This window comes from Cylas formicarius, unplaced genomic scaffold, assembly GCF_029955315.1.
Source record: "Cylas formicarius isolate icCylForm1 unplaced genomic scaffold, icCylForm1.1 PGA_scaffold_9__14_contigs__length_23061073, whole genome shotgun sequence".
Lineage (NCBI taxonomy): Eukaryota > Metazoa > Arthropoda > Insecta > Coleoptera > Brentidae > Cylas > Cylas formicarius.
In genome coordinates this window covers 3,415,828-3,438,316 of record NW_026844365.1, presented here as the reverse complement: position 1 = coordinate 3,438,316, position 22,489 = coordinate 3,415,828, and the positions used below count along the sequence as shown (strand labels likewise).

At 39.7% G+C, this 22,489-nt stretch overlaps 1 protein-coding gene across 4 annotated transcripts in view; it reads right to left on the bottom strand.

Annotated features, from left to right (window-relative positions):
* The window catches only part of LOC132707139 (caskin-2), a 96,168-nt gene that overhangs the window by 32,018 nt on the left and 41,661 nt on the right, over positions 1-22,489 (bottom strand). The window contains exon 1 of one of the 4 annotated variants that reach the window (XM_060678847.1): positions 9,244-9,261. The exons of the other annotated variants lie outside the window; for them this stretch is intronic. Coding sequence (XP_060534830.1) covers position 9,244 — 1 coding nt within the window. The 5' untranslated portion in view covers positions 9,245-9,261. Of the gene's footprint in view, positions 1-9,243; positions 9,262-22,489 lie in introns of those variants that run through there. 4 annotated transcript variants of the gene reach the window in all.

Genomic DNA, 22,489 nt, shown 5'->3' with positions numbered 1-22,489 from the left:
CAAAATACAAAAGTTTGAAGATTTTTGCTCTAATATCTTATGCAACTGTCAAAAAAAAAAAAACGACGATTGCAAGCTGTCAAATAAAAATATTAATAATTCATGCTAAACATTTTTCACATAACTCCGTTACTTTCTATACATCGGACGATATTTCCTTTCAACCTTCTATTAATACACTAGGTGATAAAATCGGAGTTTTCTCTGTGTAGATCTTGTAAAGCAATATTAAGTGGTTCTCTTATCACTTGTAAATATCGTCATAAAAAATGTCACAGGTTGGGGCTGTTCGCGGGCTGTTTGATAGTTCCTTGCCTACCTATCCAAAATCTACATTTATTATTTAGATAATCGGTAACCGGTTGGACATTATGTGGAGGTGCGCCATCTTGATGCCAAATTAAATTTAAATAATTCTGGCACATTTTCTCACAACTAGTTCTGTTGCAGGGAAATTTAAATATCGTTTGCCATTCAAGAATTCTTCGTATATAATTGGTCCGACCACCATATTGTTCAACCACCGCACCATACCATACCATACCAAAAAATGTTTATTCTTCCTATGAAATACACCTGTTGTTGTGAGCGAAACTTCATATTATATTGTATATTTTATTTATATTATATTATACTTATATTTTTATATTTAATATTAATTATCCTGGTCTTCCGCGTGACACTATTTCAGCCCTCAAATTGTTTAATTACATTTTAAATTGTACTTATTGAACTCTTCTACCTGGATATATTTTAAAGCCTAAATTACCAAAAAAGGTATAAAACTCTGCGTCGTACCGGTCGAAATTAAATTTCCGGGGAATATTACGGCGTCGAGGAGTACCATCGAGACGGCCCACCTATCGGGCAGCCATTTAGGACGACTAGAAGATGTAGGAGAAATTCGGGTGGTGCATTGTCTCTAACGGAGCGTCTTTGGTGGTCATTCCATATAGTTCCGCAGATGCGCGTGGGTCGACGTTGTACGATCTTTTGTATTCAAATATTATACGGAGCGTAGTTATTGTTACTACGTGTTTTTAGAACGCGACACGTGGATTTGTCGCAGCCCCGGTCCGCGGCGGGGCTGGCGGGGGGGGGAGTTCTGACTACCTGTTCCTAATTCCATCGAGTTCGCAAACTGAACGCAAAGTAACCACGCAATATCTATAAAAGATCGGTACAGCACACCAAATTAATATACATTATATTATTTTTTATCTATGCACCGATCCCGGCAACATATTTGTATAACTATTTTGCCGTGGTATGGGTGTATATTATTCATTTGTTTGTTTCGTGGAGAATTATTACAGTAATATAATATTTATTTATTTATTTAGTATTTAGTATTTAGTGCCAAAAAATAGCAACCACAATGTTAGTTCAAATCGGTGGATTTATATAAAACAAACATGTTGTAGAACATTATACAAAATGAGGAAGATATTTAACACTCATATACTGCTAAGTTACACTATAAGTCCTAATAATGGAGTATTTGATATACACTGGTTGGCAATGAAAACCTCCTTTAAAAAATTTTATGATAAATATAATGATTCAAACGTTTTCAATCTATCCCCGTCGCCCGATTTTTTCTATCACGTCTAGATTTTTCGATATGATGATTTTTTGTTTCAATTTTTTCATTCGTCAACGTTACTAAAAGTAAATATACATACAAAGTGAGTTTCAGAGAGTTGTAAGAGAAAGGAGGGAAGTGCCGAAGGTGATTTTTATACGCGCATGCGCAGTATTCATTGTGACACTACAACAGTTCAGTGAAAACTTGTCGTTTAATTGTTTACCTTTTATATCAAATATTTTGGTAAGTTGTGCATAAAGTCCATGTTCTCTACATTGGATTTAAGTATTTGATGTGTAGTTTGAGTAGGTAGAGCCAATAAATATGAAATAGAAGTTTGAAAGTTGTTTTAAAATTAATTTTATGTGATTTTAGGTTACGAAATGCCAAGGACTTGTAAGAATTCCTCAGATTGTTTTTGCTACATTTGTGGGGAATACATACTAAAAACACAGCGACATGTCACGACCGATCTGGTTAAAACAGCTTATAAGCTATGTTTTTTACTGTAAAACTAAGCCGCCACGTTTTTTTATTTCCTTATAATAATTTATACTTTAATAATATTGTTTTTTGATGAAATAAATATTAAATTAAAAACCTACGTGTGATACTTATTTGTATATCAGATTTCGTGTTTAGAGCATAAAATAAGATGAATTCAGGCATGAAAACAAGGAGAGAAAAAATTTTTTTTGCAGACCAGTGTATATCGGTATGTAGTTTATAAATATTACATTGTCGAAACAATTGTCATGTAAAAATATGTAATTTCGTGAAAATCTGAACTTTTCGTTCTTATTTATGTTGATAAATGGATTTTCATCAAGTAAAAGCCACCTCAGTTCAATTTTTTCCGTGATTTCATATAGTACTATAGTACTATTTGGTGAAGCCAAACTAACCTATTCCTTTTTCTTGCTAGTGACTCCGGTACTTCAGATACCCATTACATTTCTTATCATACATTAATTAAGCGTGTGGAAAAAACAGTATCGACGAGAAAATTAGAACAGTAAATAATTTTAAGTTAAAAGCCCCTCCGTTCACCCAGACTGTTAGAATATTTGTGAAGCAGAAATATACGGCTTCGCAAAGATTTAAAACAACATACTAGAAATAACAATGATATAAAAAAAAAACAATGAATTTTGCAATATCTGCAATAAGAGGGGAAAAGAGAGTGTATCTATAAGGTTGTTCGGAAAGTCATTTCGTTTTTTCCCGTCAGAGGACTTAATTACGTTTTTTCGAAACCAACTTCACACTTAAGCCGCATAACCATTATACGTCTTGAGAGCTGATATTGCAAGGCTTGTGTGTGAAAAAGTTCTATTAATTCTACGCAGTAGTTTTTGGTTGGTGCCCTTTTAAATATGGAGAGCAATAAGCAGCATTTTCGTCATATTTTACTTTTTTACTTCAGAAAAGGTAAAAATGCTGTCCAAGCGAGAAAAAAATTGACGGATGTGTATGGAGAAGGCGTGTTAACAGTACGCCAGTGCCAGAACTGGTTTGCAAAATTTCGATCCGGCAATTTTGATGTCGAAGATGCACCACAGTCTGGAAGGCCGGTCGAAGCTGACAAAGATGCGATAAAGGCATTAGTTGATGCAAATCGGCGAATAACCACACGAGAGATCAGTGAGAGATTAAATTTGTCGAATTCGACTGTTTATGGCCATTTGAAAGGCATGCGCTTAACCTCGAAGCTCGATGTGTGGGTGCCCCATGTCCTTACGGAGCGAAATTTGTGTCGTCGCGTTGACGTGTGTGATTCGCTCCTCAAAGGTCAAGAAAATGATCCATTTTTGAAGCGAATTATTATTGGGGACGAAAAATGGGTTGTATACAACAATGTTAAACGCAAGAGGTCATGGAGCGGAAAAGATGAACCGGCTCAAAGCGTGTCAAAAGCCAACATTCACCAAAAAAAGCTGATGCTCTCCGTTTGGTGGGATGTCAAAGGAATCGTTTTTTTTGAGCTTTTGCCGGACAATACAACGAATAATTCAGAAGTCTATTGTCATCAACTGGACAAATTGAATGATTCACTTAAAGAGAAGAGGCCCGAATTAATCAACAGGAAGGGTGTAGTGTTCCACCAGGATAATGCGAGACCTCACACAAGTTTGGTCACTCGCCAAAAACTTTTACAGCTTCAATGGGACGTACTGCAACATCCACCATATTCTCCAGATCTGGCGCCTTCCGACTACTATTTGTTCCGGTCCCTGCAAAATTTTTTGGATGGCGAAACCTTTACCTCAAATGAAGATGTCAAAAACCACCTGAACCAATTTTTTGCCAGCAAGGACCAAAACTTTTATGAGAGGGGAATTATGTTACTGCCAGAAAGATGGCAAAAGGTGTTGGACCAGAATGGCCAATATATAATTTAATAAAATATTTATTCATTATACGAAAACTGTCTTTCATGTTCCCCAAAAAAAAACGAAATGACTTTCCGAACAACCCAATAGATTCATTGTGCAATTTAAATAACTCCAAATAAAATTTTGCGGCTCTGAAACAAAGAAAAAATTAATTTTTTGCGCAATTTCTTTAAAACACGTCCGAGTGTAATAATAAAATGCAATATTATCTGAACAAATCTTTCACTAATGATTTGCACTTTTGTTTTGAATTAACAAAAAAAAATATATTTATGAAATTGAAACAAATGGCACTGGATTGGCTAAATATCTCCACTCATGCTTAAATATTGTTGTAGTCCATTCACTGATAAATATGTCACTCATGAGTGGCCTAATCCTTTCGCATTTTTCAAAAGCATTTTATGCGGCGAACCGCGTAAGATGATTAAATTTTATATTTCAAATCAATATCAAAAGATATGCTCTGAAGGCAGATGTTTCAAGGAATTACAAATTTTACTTGGGGTAGCGCATAATCGGATTTTGGGTCCGATATTGTTCTTATTTTATACTTTCGATATTTTAATAGCATATTATGCAACAAGCGAGTGACTCAAAAAGTTTACCAAACGTTCTTTTCTTTTTCAATTTATTAAGGCTAATTATTATTGTTATTATTAATCCTAATCCCATTCCCAAATTTGGGACCTACATGGATTCCAGAAGTAAATTTCGAAATCTAGTCCTAGAAAAGTATAAGAATATCAAGGGACCTTTAGTAAGCAAAAGGGTTAAATTGTTTCTATCCTTACTTTTATTATAAAATAAATTCTAATCATTTTGAGCTCCCTTTGCATTCGTTTCAACATTTTTGATAACAAAACTAACCTATGTTATTTTTCTGCTGAAGGCGTAGGTCTCCTCTTTATCGACGAACGCGATGATTCTGGTTCCCATTACCGCCACCGGATCGCTTCGGTTAAATTCTTTTCTTATTTCTAATGCACAATCGGACGTTCTTCTTTATTGCTTTCTCGACGGTCGAAACCATTTTCTTTGCTCGCGCCTACCTGCCTCAAAAAAGGTTCGGTAACCTGCTAGGACGGTATATAATATGTGGGCGGATTTGGTTCGTCGTCACACGTGCAGACCACGTTTACCAAATCGTAGGCGCGAAAAAGTGTTGGGATTTTTGAAAATGCTGTACGCGGCCACGAGGTGTTTGCTTATTGCACCGATGCGATATCGATAATAAAGCAAACATGTCGATGTCGAAACCAGACAGACGGTTTATAACGGTATTCGCCGTGTCAAATTAAAAGGCTTTTTGGAGTGTTATTGAATACTTCCCGTATCTATTTACGGCGTCTAATTCGTAACAGTGTTTCTAATACTACCTCAACACTGACAATTTGTTCACGAATAAAATCCTGGTCAAAAATCAAGAAAAACAATTTTTTATTATATTCCATAAAACAATAATAATTAGTGTCATGAAGCAATAAAAAAACAAACTTAGTTAACTTTCTTGTTAAAATTCGCCAACAAACGTTTGATAAGAATAAAAAAATAGTTCAGTATTTTACCAAAACATTCTTTTGACATCCTTGAAGACGGTTTAAACAGTTTAGGGCACTTTTCAAACTCTGTTTTAACCGAATTTAACCCCCTTGAGATCATAAAAAACTTATTAGCCACTCACGATTTGTAGTTTTCTGTAGAGCAGACTGGGATTTAAACAGGTCATCTAAATAAGGACTATTATGAATAAACACTGTTCCAAAAGACAGTCGAAAAACAATTTTAATTAAAATCGATATTCGAATTCTCAAAGAAATATGCATAAAATTTATGGCGACTTAATATTAGAATCTCCGTCAATTTTCGATTGGGAACTCTGAAGGCCTGGACTAATTTAGCGCACTCCATTGTCCTTTGAGACTTCAGAAGCGGGATCGTTCTCGGACAAGTCTTCATGCCTCCTACACTTAATTTAAAAGGTCATAATTATGGTGGAAAACACAATTATGAATAATTGACTCAAATTTTCAGCGAAATATAAAAACAAACGTCTTTGCCTGAAAAAATCGAAAAGAAATTTGTAGATGACGCTTGAATGCAAAATCTCAAGACGCTTATCACGTCTTTACGACCCTAGCGGGCGGTTTCAATTTTAACGAATATCTTTTAAGCAAACAATTCTTACCGAAAAAAAAAAAAAAACAAAATGTCAAGAGAGAAGAAGAAAAATCGATATTCTAATTCTCCAAGAAATATGCATAAAATTTGTTGCGATTTAATAGAATTTCCGTCAATGAGCTAATTTAGGACAGTCTAATGTCCATTGAGACGTCAGAAGTGGGATCGCGCTCGGACAAGTTTTCTACCCTGAATTAAAAAAAAACTTGATTGTGATGGAGATAGCATAATTATAAATATTTGAGCCAAAAATTAACCCCGGCCAACACAAAAGTTAGCCTGAGTAAGCCGTAAAGCTGTTGATGAGGTCATCGCGTCATGAACAATCCTTACTGAAAGAAAACAAATGGCAAGAAAGAATAAGAAAAGTCGATATTACGATTTAATAGAATCTCCGTCAATGTTCTATACGAAACTCCGAGGCTCTGCGCTAATTTAGCGCACCCCATTGTCCATTGAGACGTCAGAAGTGGGAACGCGCTCCGGCAAAACCTCGAACGGCCGAGACGGGTGCGGGGCGGTACCCCCCGATGGGGGGGGACGCCACCACGAATTCATTGTCTTGTCAAGGGACCAAGTCGTACCGAACCACCGCAGTCGGAAACAAATAAACGGGGCCCTTTGTTCCGCGGGGCGCGACCTTCGTTGCCCGTATGCATGTTTTGAGGCGATTTTTAAGCGGTACCGCGGTACCGTCGGAGCGGCTTACGAGATTTCGTCAAAAACGACGATAAAAATGCACGACCCGTACGCCGTAACTACCATATTAGTACCGTACTACCGTCCCGGCGTGCCTAGCGGAGAAAATGCGTTCGGTTCCCAGAAGCGGACGCTTTTTGTAGACGCGACGGTCCATTGGCGTACACGCGTTCGTTTCGGATTAACTAAACGGAGCTAGATCGATACGGACGAGGACCGAACAGGACCTGCTATTATTTTATCATTATTTTGGATGCAATCGAGAGCGCGCGCCACTGAAACTACCTGTTCCGCCTTCGTAATCGATGTCAGGTCGCCGGGGGTTGTTTTTCGTTGGAAACGGTACCATTAGAGGCCGTTTAAGCTCTAGAGGGTCGTAAATTTTGCCGAAACGTCGGTTTAAGAAAAACCTACCCAACATGCACTATATCTATATAAACTACACAACCACCATTAGATATATCCAACCTTTTCGTAGCGACCGCCGGGTCAGATTCAAAACCACCCTTTCGTCTTCGCACGCGAACATTTGCGACGTCACCCGCGGGGCACCGAAAACGAACGACGACCGGCGTCCACGTTGCTCTTTTAAGCGCGTCGTGATACCCACGCGACGCAACCGAACCGAATGGTCATCCTCGGACCGGTAAACGTACGTCACCGAGCGGCCGGAAAGGGGGGGTGAGCGGCCAGTGGCGCGCTTACCTTACAAGGTCGTTCGGGTCTCGAACGTCGCTCGTGCGATTTTTCAACCCCGCGGTTATGGTCCGTGCGTTTCGAAGCGCGTCTACATAAATCAAGAGCCGTGACCGACGGATGATGGTATATTTATTATCCATTTATTACTTAGAAGAAAAAAAGTGCCAATGTATTATTTACAGGGTGAATTTAAAAATCCAGTTATATTCGGACAGCTATTAGAGGCCCTGCGTATGCCACCATAGAAATGTCGAGTCATTTCTTCAACGAATCTCCTTCCTCTAGTGCCAGTTCATTAGGTATGGTCTGTTCATAGATATAAGAAAGTGACCAATTGCTTTGAATGGGATTAATTAACATACAACGCAACGAGATTATTACCTAAAGTTTCGGAATTTAAATTCAGGTAAAATTGTGGTCCGTAATAGAAAATAATTTTATACCCACCTGTGTAAGAAATATGCACAAACTTTATTGCGATTTCATAGAATTGTCCATCGAGACGTCAGAAGTGGGATCGCGCTCTGACAAATTTTCACATTTTCGCTTTCTACCTTTGATAGAACACCTTGATAGGTTTAGCATAATTATGAATAATTGAATTAGAAAAACTAAAAAAAATAACCCCAGGCAACACAAGAAGCTGCGTCTCGATAATGTCATCGCGTCTTGCCGCTTAAATCACATCTTTAAGATGTGGGGCTCAAAACAATCCTTACAGAAAGAAAAAAAGAGGGAATGAGAATAGTCCATATTAGAATTCCTAATTTGACCTGACGACGTTTGACTCTTTGTGGTACCATTTCATTGGTTATATAATCTGTCCAGGATATTTTTGGTAATCCTCTCAAGACTTAATTTTGAGGAACCATGTTTGCAATTGCAATTCGCAAGTCGAAATTTAATCGCAATTCCGCTTGCCGTTAAGTATGACACTTACTGTTTCGATCCGTTGATTATCGATGGAAAGTTGAACGTTTTGACGGGTTTGTCGGCTAATGACCATTAGTTTGGTTTTACCTATGTTTAGCGGCGTTAATTTTGTATGGCCTTAATTACATGTCATTAATAATACTTGCCTCTAATATATTCCGGGCTCCGGGGCAAAATTGTTGCTTCTCTAAAGCTGGTTTATTTCTAAGACTTTTGAATCAAAAATTGCGAAAATAATTGAAAATAGATGAGCTGCCATCTCTGGATTTCAAGATAATAAATTGGACAGAATTATCAGAAAATTCGTGCAATAATATATTCTCCATTGTAAATAACGAATTTACTACCGCAATTTTTAAAATATTTTCGCACTTCTCGGAAATACGCTCGAAGGATATATAAAGACGTAAAGATAGAAAGAGGTGAGCAGTTTCTAAAGTTAAATTCATTTTTCGTATGATCTCATGGACTTTAGTGGCCAAAAAGCTTAAAGACGGAAAAGAAGATCATAAAAAAAAATTCTTGAAATGCTATCGTCTCCCGACCATTAGTAGATAATCACCAAAACTAAGAAAACTAGAATTTGCCGACTTTCTTTTCTGTTATATTATCTCGCGTTTAACATGAAAAAAAGATTACAATAGCAGAGTACCACAACATTTATGGTTATTTTCTAATGAGATGCCATAACCATGAAAATTTATTATCTCGTACTTGTAATCTCCCAAAGTCGTTAAATATATTTACTTTTAAGATGGTCTCGTCTTCTGATTCACCGTGTTATCCATTATGTAGGTTGTTCCGCAGAAGCGAGCCAAAAAGCCCGTACTTAACACTCGCTTAGAACACACACGCCTCTAGCGGTAATTTATAAAAGCTCGCTTACTAAACCTGAAACTCTTGCGTCGCGACGCTGACGCTACCACATCGCCCGTTTTCTTACCTGGAACAAAAAAAAAACAATCGTTAATACCGAATCGTAGAGAAAAGAAAATCGTTAAAATTTTATGGCTCGCGCCCGTTTCAGTTTTATCTCGAAAGTCCTGGACGATGAACTCAATCCCCCCCCCCCAGGTTCTTTTACGGGATTTGATTCCTAAAACGATCGGCATATGGAGGCCGGGTTATCTACAGCGTTGGTTCAATAACGTCCTATTTTGTTTGCATTTAGATAAAGCGAGCGACGAGAGCGTCGAAATAGGAAACGGTAGGACGTGCTAATCTTTTATACTTGTCGCGTAAAGAGTTAAATGTACGAACTGGAAGATGCATTTGACTTGAGCGATGGTGTTTCGATGGTTTGACACTGCAAATCCGATAGAATTATTTGGGAATGAGAAAACAGCCAATAAAAACTAATAAAGCGGAGCTGGCCCGAGAGAGCTCTCTCACTCTTCTTTCTATGAGGAAGGGTTGTAATAGAGGATCAGTACTGAATGTGAATTGAACACGAAAAGATGAGATGTGAGAAAAGTTATCTTTTAAGTTCAAAGGCAAAATATAGCAGACAGTCAGAATGAGGAGTGTGCTTGCACGACTGTAGCACGAAAAACAAGGACACCAAAAGAGAACAAAAACTAGTGGTTAAAGAAAGACGAAGTGCGAGGCACAGAAATTTGAGGGATGACAACTCCTGAGAACAGCACCTTTCATTGGCAGTAGAAAACAAATCCGAAAGAAATATTTGGCAATGAGAAAGCAGCTAGTAAAGAGAAGTTAGTCCGTTCAAGTGACATCAAGATTGTCCTTGTCAACGATAGAATGACAGGTCGTCCTCCTCCATAGAATATACATTTCTAACATTTAGAATAGTTAGAATTAGGCAAGTACTTACAGGTTAATAATAACAGCACGAAAAACAAGCAAAAGATCTGCTTTTGAAAGAGCAACATGTAAACTGAACACGGAACGAAGGGAAATGACACGGGGCTGTAAGCATAAAAGAGATGTCTGAACGTCAACAGCAAAGGTAGAAAGACGGCAGGAAATCAGAATTAAATCAGATCGCAGATTGTGAGTGCCAGCATTCTGCCTGTCCGTCACTGCAACCCTGAGGATATATTGTGACTCTCTCCATAGATATAGAAGTTCGTCTCCCTGGTCAGACTCCTGGCTCTTTGGTGTAGGTCCATTGCTTTCTGGTTTGGTTAGGCACAGCAGCTGGAAACGTACACTGACATAATACTGTTTTCTCCTCTTCAGTGTTTTCTTTCACTACTTAGACGTATCTTAAGCTGGCAGTGGCCCGTCAATAGACCTACTATTATTCTTACAGCCTTTCTTTTGTCACTTACCAGGTCTTCTCTAAATTTGGCCGATGGGCCTCTGAAGAATTCCTTCTCCTGTCTTTATCCTGGCATGTCCATTGTGTGATGGTTGATTTTACAACTGGTTTGGTCGGATTATATACCTCGACGAGCCTTCACTCGTCACTTCGTCGGCGGTTGCGTTACATTTGTGGGCTTCGTACTCGTACGTACGGGTTTAATGCATTATGAAAATCCAGAACTAACTTGGATGTTATTTTGTTGAATTGCATAGCTTTTATTGTCGCTTGACTGTGAGTATAGATCGCAATTGTATCATTACGAATTTTTATTCTTGTACAATATTCTTATGTTCTAGAAATCCTTCTGGGTTCATATATTCCAGCTCTTTCTTTGGTTCTTGAGCCGTCTGTGTACCAGATTACATCTGCCTTATTGGTGGGCCATTTTTTCCATTTTCAAGTGATTAAAGAGAGACGAGATGCAAAGAACAGTCGAAGGTGTAAATGAAGAAAATAATCAAGAGCGAATATTGATGATTCGATCGTGAATGAGTACGATCGAGGACTTGCCAATGAAAAATAAGTTGGTAAAGGAAAGCTGGCCCATTAAAGTGACAAGAGGCAAACGGAAGGAGATGCAGATATTCGTGGTCGATGAATGACAGATACGACTTTGAAAGATCTCGTGAATTGAACAAGCTAAAGAGATTATTGAAACTCAAAAGCAAAGGACGAAAGACGATGGCACCAAAAACAGTTGACCAAAGAAAGACGACAGCAACGAGAAAGATGAGAAAATCAAATACTGACTGGGGGGCGGGTGGAGGGTGTATTATCGGGGACGGTCTCCGGAGTGTCGCCGGTTCGGCGTTCAATTTCCGGGCGCGTCGCAGCGAACTTAATCAATCAACCTTTTAATTAATTGCCCAGAATGGGACTTTTAATTGGGCGTATTAGTCTGTCCCCCGGAAAATTAATACGTACAATCGCCCTACATAAATTCAACGCTGCCGTGTTCCCGCGCGATATAGATATATATAGAGGTCGTGCCGGACCCCGGATTTTAATTAAGAAATTTGATTTAACCTCCGCGGGTTTATTGAAAATAATTGGGTCGGTCCTGTACACAAGGGGTCGTTCTCGTGATTTTCGTCCTTTACCCTGCCTATGGCGTGTCCCCGATACAACCTAAAAGGCAGCCACGTTTAATGGCATCGCGTACATGCAACTAGTTATAGGTTCGAATTATACGTTTGACCTCTATACTTAAAGTAAGTTGGTCGGACAATTTCAATTACGTTATTGTATTAAGAATAAGAATTGTAAAGAGAGTAATATCGGAGTTGGAGGATTCCTTAAAGGATCAAAAGATGAGGATACGCCACCAGAACGCGCGAACATGTTTTTGTCTCAACGTCGTCGACACAGCGCCATTTTTAAATGCCGATGACGCAACGCGCGCAGGTGTGATCCTCCCGCGGCGCGGTCGTGACGAGGCTCGCGCGAAAATCCAAACCCGGCATTAAAAAATGACAAGCTCTGCATCACCGTTAATTATACGTTTTGCTGTATTTTTTATTTCCACGGCCGACCCGGACCGTTTCAGACAGCGTTGCCGATTCCCGCCCGCATCCTACCGCCTGCGCCACATATACCGCACTCCATGTTCCCCAAACGCCCGGAGACGCATTAACGGACTCGGGACGGGTGTAAAGCCAGGGAAAATCTTACTTTCCATTACTGCCGCCCCCTGCCCCGCGCCACAAAACGAAACAAGAAAAATCTGTTCCCGGATATACCCGACGGCGGGCGAGAATCGTTATTGGGGTTGTTATTTTTGCATACGTATTGTTTAGTGGAATTTAGGACGGCCCGTTCCTTAACGGCAGTTTGTTTTTATTTCAACGGAAGCGTAACATCCCTCTCGGCCGCCATATTCTCCCTTTTTCGCTTTTTCCGTAGAATTTCTCCGGGTGATACACAAGTCGCTGGGGAGGTACGTCCCCTTTACCCGCCAGATTTCGTTTCGCGAGACTTTTGAACACCTTAAGCAGCGCGGGAGCCAGTGAGACAGTCAGTGGGCGGTCCTTTCACTCTCGCTATTGGTCGGAAGCGCAAGTGGGCGTGATAAAACCCATCCCAACAGTTTATTCTACGTTAAGTAGGTCTTATAAATAGCAGGCAAAGTTAATGACGGCGTCGATATAAAAGCACTATAATTCTGGTCCGAGTATACGCATAAAACATATCTTTTAAAAACTAAGACCGATCTTGTGGATCTATTGGAGACAGCATTCTCTCTCATTCGTTGCAGTTTCTCTATTCAACGTTATGGTCTAAGCTTTAAAATTTCCCCTTTATGGTGATGGTGAGCAATGATTTCTCCGCACCTTTGGATCAGTAGCAGCAGTTGTTGTTATCAATTTTTCGTAAAAGCACTATATTTCTGGTTCTAGTGTAACAGTGGCCAGTTTAAGTCGCCTGTGACGTACGTACGCCGCTGGTGGCGTGGTAAAACCAGTTTTTCGATGGCGACAAGTGACGGGGGCGGGGCATTGGCGCCCACGCGCCTTTCCGCACTTTATTGCCCGGCCTGATCGTTCGTTATCCGCGGTGAATCCAACATGCAAAGCGAACGAGGAATTATCGACGAGCTCGTTGTTGTTTGTGTGTGTGCGAGGGGCAGCGGGTACGATATCATAAAACCAGGCCCTATTTTTATCCACCGGGATCGTTTAAAATTCTTATTTCGGAGGAAATTCCAACTTCCCGCCCGGGGCAACCGCAAACGTTCCTGTCGTTTCGTTTTCCATTGTTTCCATTGTTCGACTTCGACTAAACGCGACCTCAATGGCCGCTGGGTGTGTTACAAATTACGACGTAAACGGGGTCAAGTGGTTCTACCGCCGCCATCGCCCGCCCTGAATTGTCGACCCTACCTACGGGAGAGAACGCTTTTAAGCCAGACGTAGACATTTCCGAACTATCTGCGTTATGCTGTTTTTATAGAATTCAGTTCTGTTTCACTGTAACGGTATTGGATTAGAGCTATTGGAAGAAGTTGATATACTTCGACCAGAAATATAGTGCTTTTACAAGCGACCCCCGTGATTAACTTTGGTTTATGCAACACCCTGCCGAGTAGGGGAATTTATTTACCTACACTAACAAGTATGTTTTCAATCTTTTTCGCCGAGCAATTCTTGAAACGTGTGCATAAAAAAATTAGTACAAAGTAACAATTTATTACGTTCTATTTCATTACATTTCTACATACATACAAAAATATTAAATATAATAATAATAATAAAGTATCCGTCACTTAAAAAATCGTCACTATCGCTACTGTACTACTTTTATTATTCATTTTTCACAATTAACTAAATTTTGGTGCAGCGCAACATTTCAAATAAAACATTCAAATTTCTACAAAAATTCGTTACGGTCCATCTCAGGCCAGACCTGCTTAATGCAGAATAAACATCTGTTGGGATGCGTTTTACCAGGGTCATGCGAAGCCCTGCGGTTTAAGGTGCTGTAAAATAAGACGTCACTATATTTTTGGTAGTACAATATAGATTGGGGACAGTGTTCTTTTAAGACAACAAAAAAGATTTTTGCTTGCTTAGATGTCTTAGCTACTCAACGTAGGAGTCACTTTAATACAGTGAATATGATTTTGTAAACTTACTGAAGGATATATAATAAATATCTATTAAATTTCGGGATGGTGCTGGAAGGATTGTTAAATCTCTATACATAAAGCCGTTTGACGTCAGTCCGAAATATCGTCAGGGTTAGGGTCGTAAATACATTTTTAAATTGTGGAAACTTCGGGCTAGATAGTTTATTCCCTCGCACGCGTGGAGGACATACGAGCCTAATTGCGAATACATGCACACAAAAGGGCGTCGCTCCCCTTCGGTTTAATAAAGGAGCGGGGGCGAAAAACCCGTTGAAAAACCAACGGTACAGGGTCGAACTCAACGTTAAGTTTTGCCATTTAGAATTGTTTTTTATTTATAATTTTATCTGTAATAGCCGTTGTTCAGTGCAATTTGTTTAATGATATTAAGTTCTTTGTTGTAATTTTCTGTTGAGAGTGGCGTATTAAGAATCTATCAGTATTGCTGAGTTTGTTTATCTATTACTGTTATATCTGATCTGTTATGCAGTGTTATTTCGTCTGTAATAATAGCTTTATCCCAGTAGATATCTGTCCCGTTACAAAGACAGTGGGAGGTTTATACGTTTCGAGGAGTGATTTCTAGGGATTTGAGGATTTCGAGGTATATAATTGCAGCAGCCTTGTTGTGTCTTGCCAAATATTTTGTTGGGGCAAATCTTGGGCACGCTCTATAGTTTCTTGGTTCTCATTGCATTTTCGGCATCTGGGAATATTTTCCTTGATTATGTACTTCAGGTAATTTCTAGTCTTGATTGTTTGGTCCTGGATAGCGAACATGAAACCTTCTGTTTCGGCGTACAGAGTTTCTGTTTTAATCCACTGTAGAGATGCTTCCGGGTCAATGTTTTCCTTATTTAGGTCCTGTCTAAATCGTCGATGGAGCTCCTTTACGTTCCAAGCGGCTATTTTGTCTTTCACTGTTCTTAGTGGGAATGATATATAGTTTTCCTCGGCTAGCGTGTATTATTATTATTATTATTAGTGGCTGGATCCGACCCCGGACGTGAAAAGCGCGGTATAAGCGAGTGCCGTTTGTGCTTTGGCAGAAGGCACTTTTAATCTGCCGAGTAGCTTTCTATCTGAAGGATTTTCCACGACGATGATTAACCAAAGGTGAATAAATAGGAGGGGACGTGGGCCGTCTGATGTAGGTTGCGTCTTATTTCGCGGTATTGTAGCGGGGAAAAATTTTAAATCCCGCTTGTACGATCATAAAAAAAAATGAACCCCGGAGAATATTAGCAGTTGAGCTGCCGGCGTTCAGCGGAACGAAACAAAAAATGGACCCCGTTGAGAACGTGAAAGGACGCCTCAGTATACCTGAACATCCACTTTGTCAAGTAAAGAACGGAATTATTCAAATTCAATTCGACAACGACACTCCCCAACATTCTTATGATGAACGAGGCTGTCAGCCGGGTAAGTTTTCCGCCGCCCCCCACCTTTGCGACCCTTCTCACCGCGATGAGCGATGTATATAATTCTTACGCTACGCGTCTTTTTATTTCTACCGGGGGAAACCCTAATTAGGCCGGAAATCCGGCCTGGCGACGCGGACATTTGTCTGCGTAATATTTGACGTTTTTTTTTATGTAATCGCACTTTTCCATGCAAACTACGGCCTGTAGCAACGCGTCGTAGGCCCGCGTGTATCGATTCCTCAACGACAGATGTTCCGAATGAGCGTTTCCGCCCATTTAAATTCGTACGACTTCCGCGCGCGTCCAAGACCTGCTCCTCCACCCCGAAAATCGACTTTTCGATTTTGCGATCCGGCTCGAAGGACCAGAAAGAGGAAAGTGTGCGAAACGACCCCTCCCACCCGATTGAATCGCGAATTTTAAAACGTCAATTTAGAATATGCAAATTCGGACGGCCGGACGGGCGACGAAAAAGGGAGACGTTAAATTGACTCTGTATAGCGTTAATTAAGCTGGGGCCGGTTAAATCCCGCTTTAAGCGAAGCGAAGATTGTTCTTCGTTTTTTCTTTTCCAAACTGAATAGGGTTATATTAAAAAGACGAAGGGAGAGAGCTTTGTAGCCCGCCTACGTCACAAAGAGCGTCTTCTAAGTGAAGGGTGGTTTTCGAAGTCTCTGCTGCGGCAACAGCCCCGGGAGCCCTTAAATTACATGTAACGCATTGTTTTGCATCCCGTAGTATAACCCACCCGCTTAATTAACGTATTAATTTATACGTAATAACCCCCCGGGCTTATTAGATCGTCGCGCAATTACGTATGTGGCGCAGTCTCGAGATCGAAGGACTGACGCGAACGGAGCACTGAGCGATTCGTTTTTGCGCCGGGCTATTACGTATACATCGAAACCATTTGGTTTGTAATTAAATCCGATCGTATGTCGGTGACAGGCGGATAAACAGTTCGGACCGTCCAGATAAAAAAAGTATCGAAACCACGACCGTACTTCGTCACTTCAGAAGTGGGAACAACGCCACTCCGGGAAATTAATTTCGCCGGATCGAACGGACCCTGTAGGGCTGTTTCACGTCGGATTAATAGTCGTCGTCGAGGGTTCGTTGACATAAAACAGTCGCGTTTTCCAAGGGCTTCTCTCTGCCCTCCCGGTCGTCGCCTCGGTCTTCGATTAAAATTCCGTTTGCCGGTGTTTTACGTGACCCGTATCTCTTTCTAATTCCTTTTTACGGGGTCGTCGACATACCACTTTTTTTTTATTTTCAAAAATCCGAACATCGAAAACTAAACAAGTTCGTCCATTTCATCTTGCAATATCGCCATCATGTTTTCAGGCGATAAACCCACTCTCTATGCACCGAAAAAGAAGCGTTTTCCGCAAAAAAACAGCCGCCGAGCTGTCAAATTGGTAAAAGCGTGACGATCGGAAGGAACGTTTTAATTGCGGCTATCCCGTCGCATCCGCCAATTTTGAACTCAATTTTTTTACGACCCTTCGCCTTCTTTGGGGGAATTTTATGCGTGGAGCGGCAGTTTTACGACCTGTACACCGTTAATTCCCTTTCGTGTCGGGATCGAAAAAAATGGCGCTCGGCGCGCGTGTCCGCCCCCGATGTAATAGTTTTATTGCCGCTGACGCCTTACCAGCTCGGCGGGGGTTTGAAGCTTATTACTGGTAAAGACCGTTGTAAAGGTTTTCAACGCCCGGAGGCGATCGAAAAGCTCATTTTTTCTAATCGACAAAAATTGCTTGTTACGCTGCTGCCGAAAATTAAAACGAAAAAGAAGATGTTATTGTAAAAATAAATAAGAACTAAAAGTTCAGATTTTCACGAAATTTTTTCGTGTCTTTATCAAATTTAATATTTACAAACTACCTGCTACTATATATACCGAAAAATGACCATAAAACCTTAATTAATGTTATTGTGAGGATTTAAGTTCAATAAAGGAGAGGTATTTAAATCTAATTGATCGTTAAGCAATATATTTGAATGTCTCATTTTGTTAATCTCCATGGCTTCCAATAAATTTAATTTTCTACTTTTTGTGGCTGTGTGTAAAATATCAAAATTGTCGTCGAAAAGATGTTTTTCTGTGTTTAAGTATGTAGCATAATTAGAATCTAGACTATCGTTTTTGAACGTTCTTTTCTGTTCGTTAATGCGTTTCTTGAAGGATCGACCTGTTTGTCCAATACAAATTTTAGAACAAGATCCACATTTCATCCTGTAGACATCTGACTTTTGGGATTTTGGACATTTCGTTATAAACAATGTTTATTTGACTCTCATTGAACGTGGTGCCAGCAAGCAAGCATGTTTAGAAGAAACGGCCAGATTGACGAAAATTCCAACATCAACTGTATGGAAAATTGTGAATAATCCCATTTCAGCGACGAAAAAAAGAAGCGATGCTGACATTTTCTCGAGTGTAGTTGAAAGTGATCAAGATATAATACGGCGTAAAATTTACCAGTTATACGAGGAACAAAGCATGCCTGCATTAGATATCTTAATTAGGAGGCTTGAAAAAGATGAAACCAGGTTAAATGTGGCAGAACTACCTTATGGAAGTGTATGACTTTTAGATTTTAAAAAATTGACAAAAGGCAAGTTTTAATGGAATCTTTTAGAATTCGGAAATGGTGACTGGAATATCTAGAAAAAATTAGGATTTACAGAGAACAACAAAGGCCAATTATTTACTTGGATGAAACCTGGTTCGACACCTATGATACCCCGGAACAGCGTTGGGTTGACTCAACTGATAAGTGTAAAACAAACGCGCCATCAAAAAGAGGTAAAAGAATAACTATTTTGCATGCTGGTTCTAAAGATGGTTGCATTCCAAATGGACTTTCTATGTCTGCGAAAAATATTAAAGATTCTTCTCTGGATTATCATGAAGACACCACTGCTGATTTATTTGAAAGTTGGTTTAGAAACAAACTAGTTCCAATCATTCCTCCTAATAGAGTAATTGTAATGGACAATGCAAGTTATCACAGTAGACAGTTGACTAAAACCTCTTCCTCATGTGACACAAAAGCAACAATCGAAAACTACATGCATAATAACGACATTTATTTTCAATAAGATTATACCAAAAAGTAATTAATGTAGGTTCTACAAAGCTTGAACCTACAAAAAGAATACGTCTGTGATAATTATGCAAAAAATCTAGAGCATCCAGTTTTAAGGCTTCCCACCTTACTACTGTATATTTAATCCCATTGAACATGTTTGGCACCAATTGAAATCTGCCATTCGTCGTAACAAAGTTTTTCCCCGTGTTAAATTCAATGTTCTCAAACTTATAGAAACCGAAGTTTTTAACATTTTAATATTAGAACAAATAATAATTAGAACAGGCGATGATAGCGACAGTGATACTGATATATTATGTGAATAAATTTAAGTAATTTAAGTAGGTAATAAAAATAGTAATTTTATTTTAGATTTAAACATAAATACATACATAAATGAATAAATATTGTTTAGTATCTTTCCTAACAAAACCCCAGATAATTAAATTCTAAGCAAAGTACGGACCCGTTCGGCCATATTTCGTTCTTACAGCTTGCCCGGGTCCTTCCTTAATTCGTATCAGTTAGTCACTTTCTTGTATCTATGAACAGACTTTAACAGCATATTTCCGTGTCCATTGCTGCACTTCGGAAAAATTTCGACTTGGTCCGGCTCGAAGGACCAAAAAAAGTTTGCGGCACGTCACACGGGTGCCCGTTATTGATATGCGGCAGTGATAGAGGGGACCGGAACGCCTATATATATAACGCGTCGTCGTAGACCTGTCATCGACGTGCTTTTTATGCTCCGCACACCTCCCACCACACTTTCCCACCTAACCTATACGTACGTCGAATATATCATAATTTACGGGGCCGCGAAGACGCACACTTCTATAGTACATAATGGCGTACATTATTCAAGGGGGCGCGAGATCGATACGTCGCCGAATCGTACGTGTGCGGAAACCGCCCCCGCCCGAAAGACGAAAGATTTTTCGAGACCGCCGATGATTAATGAACGGCCTAGGTGGGACGTGGGGAAAAAATGTAAACAACGACGTTTTAATCGGGGAATTCGGGTGTGCGTGGTCATCGATCGCGAGCCAAAACGGGCGGGGCCACCCCAACGGTACGTAATAATAATAATAATCGGTTAACGTGCCCCGTATACGCAAAAGGTGTGGACTTACATAAAACTGATGTTCTCATCGCGTGTCGGAAGCTACCCGCCGCGGCCGGGAGGCGGTTGGGGGTTTAATGCGGTTTTGATTGGGGTGAAATTTCGCTTCTACACCGAGAAATCGCCGAAAAATTGCCGCGCGGTGTGGCTCTGCTTCGCACAGAAGAGTTTCTACTGGTAACAGTTTATCCTTGGAGATTATAGAGTCGAAGTCAGCATTCGTCTGAGGTATCCCTTCCTGTCATTAGAGGTACCTCGGGAGAGGTCTGCTATAACCAGGACTTCATTTCCAATAAATTCGCTTCATATTTCGCTAGTGACTTTGCCGATGAACCAGCTAACCTACCGTCTCACTATTAGGGTCCTGTAAATCTAAATTTATCAGAAGACATTCACTGTGACCAAGAGAACGTGAAAAAAACTCTTTCTGAGTTAAAACAATATTCTGCTCCTGTGTGCCGTTGTGCTTTTGAGAAAATGTCTGGACTTTGCCACACTCCCGGACCCAGTGATTATCCGCAAATGTAACACCGATTGTGATAAGCTGGATGTTTCAAATTACCGCCCTATCAGCCCAGTGTGTGTATTATATGTAATAGTATATTATGCAACAAGTGCGGACGTGTGGGGCGTCCTCAAGCGAGATGGATAGATGACATTCAACGACATGCTGGGAAAAACTGGATGCAAACCGCACAGCAAAGGTTGGCATGGAAATCACTGGAAGAGGCCTATCTCCAGGGATGTCTAAAGGCCGAAGAAGAAGAAGACTCACGAGTTTTTAATAAACGAGTGAGTTAAAAAGTTTACCGAACGTGTTGCATACTATATTTTTTCTACGCGTTATTTTTGTTAAAAAAGACTTTTAAAAATCCTAGTTCTTGTATGGCTTGCAGACTTTATACCACTTACATTCACCCCATCCTGGAATTTGTGCAATAAGAGTGCAACAAACCGCTACGCGCTGCCCACTCAGTCAGCGTCGGCTGCGAGGGAATCTCATTGAAATGTTTGCGCATGACCAATTTCCATCTGACGTGCCCTTCGTGGTGCATTTTATATGTAACAGGAATGTACTTGATGTACCTATTTTAAGTACTTTTAGGTACTTTTCGTCGATTAATATTCAATATATTTTGGGTAAATGGTTGTCGATTGTTGCACTTCGGAAAAATTTCAACTGGATCTGATCCGGCTCGAAGGACCAATTAATTGCCGAATGCGCTAAACGGCCTTTACATCCAAAGGAAATGTCATTTCTTTTGATACCCCTCCCCTATCCCGATCGGCAATTTTATTAGTACGAAAGTTCAACCGAAAGCTGCGGACTCGCAGAACGTTACAAATTTTGTTGCAAACTTCTGAAACGATCGGATGAATTATTCACGAGCCGCGTTAAAATCGACTGCGTCCCACTTAATCAAATTAAGAGCACTTAGATAACGTTTTCGGGTAGTCAAAAACGAACCCGGGGATCCAGCTAATTGGGGAAGGAGATCGTTTTAAACGTTTGAGTGTTTTCTCGCAAAAGTGGGGACTATGTTTTCGGTAGATTTCGAATAAATGTCGGCATACTTTGCGTACACTGCTGAAAACTTTGGATACATGTTTAGTCAATGTCCGAACAATTCATCAATCTCATTCGCAAAAATTTAATATAATTGTATTGCAAGTAAACTTAGTTTTTTAAGCTATGCTTCATAGTTTTCCCCATCAAGGATTACATTTCTTCAGACTGTCTACATTTTTTGAATATTTTTATTAAAATTTTCCGAATGGTACCTGGAATACATTTTTTACGGATAAATTTTCGAATAATCATCACTTCGGTTAAATCGTAAATATTTGTTGGATACTTTATAAACATAGTACAACATGTTTCGTGCTTTTTCAATAAGCACAGTAGCAATAAATAAAAACAGCGTCCTTTACGTGCATTGCTCGATATATTTCTAGATTATAGACAATATACTTCGGAGACATTTTAGTTGATTTCTAATAAAAAAAATGGAATTATGCTTGGGATACATCAAGGAAAAAGAAATCTTCCATATAGTTCGGTCGAATCGTGGGCGTGTATGTATGTATAGTTCGCATACATTGTTCCACAACATCGTTCTGATTAATGTAGATTATGGCCAACATTCCGTCAATATTTTGAACTTTGTATACATTGTTTAATACACATTTTCAGTTCATTTTAAATACTCTCTAGATACTTTGCATACACATGGGATCCATTTTTTAGTTAATTTTAATTACATTTTCCGTATTATCACTCCATTTTCCAGAACACGTTCTCGCTATAGTCGCTATGATGTAACATACTTTATATTTTAATCTACTCGCTTTTCACACATCGGCAAGTGCCGTGACTGCAACAACAATAAT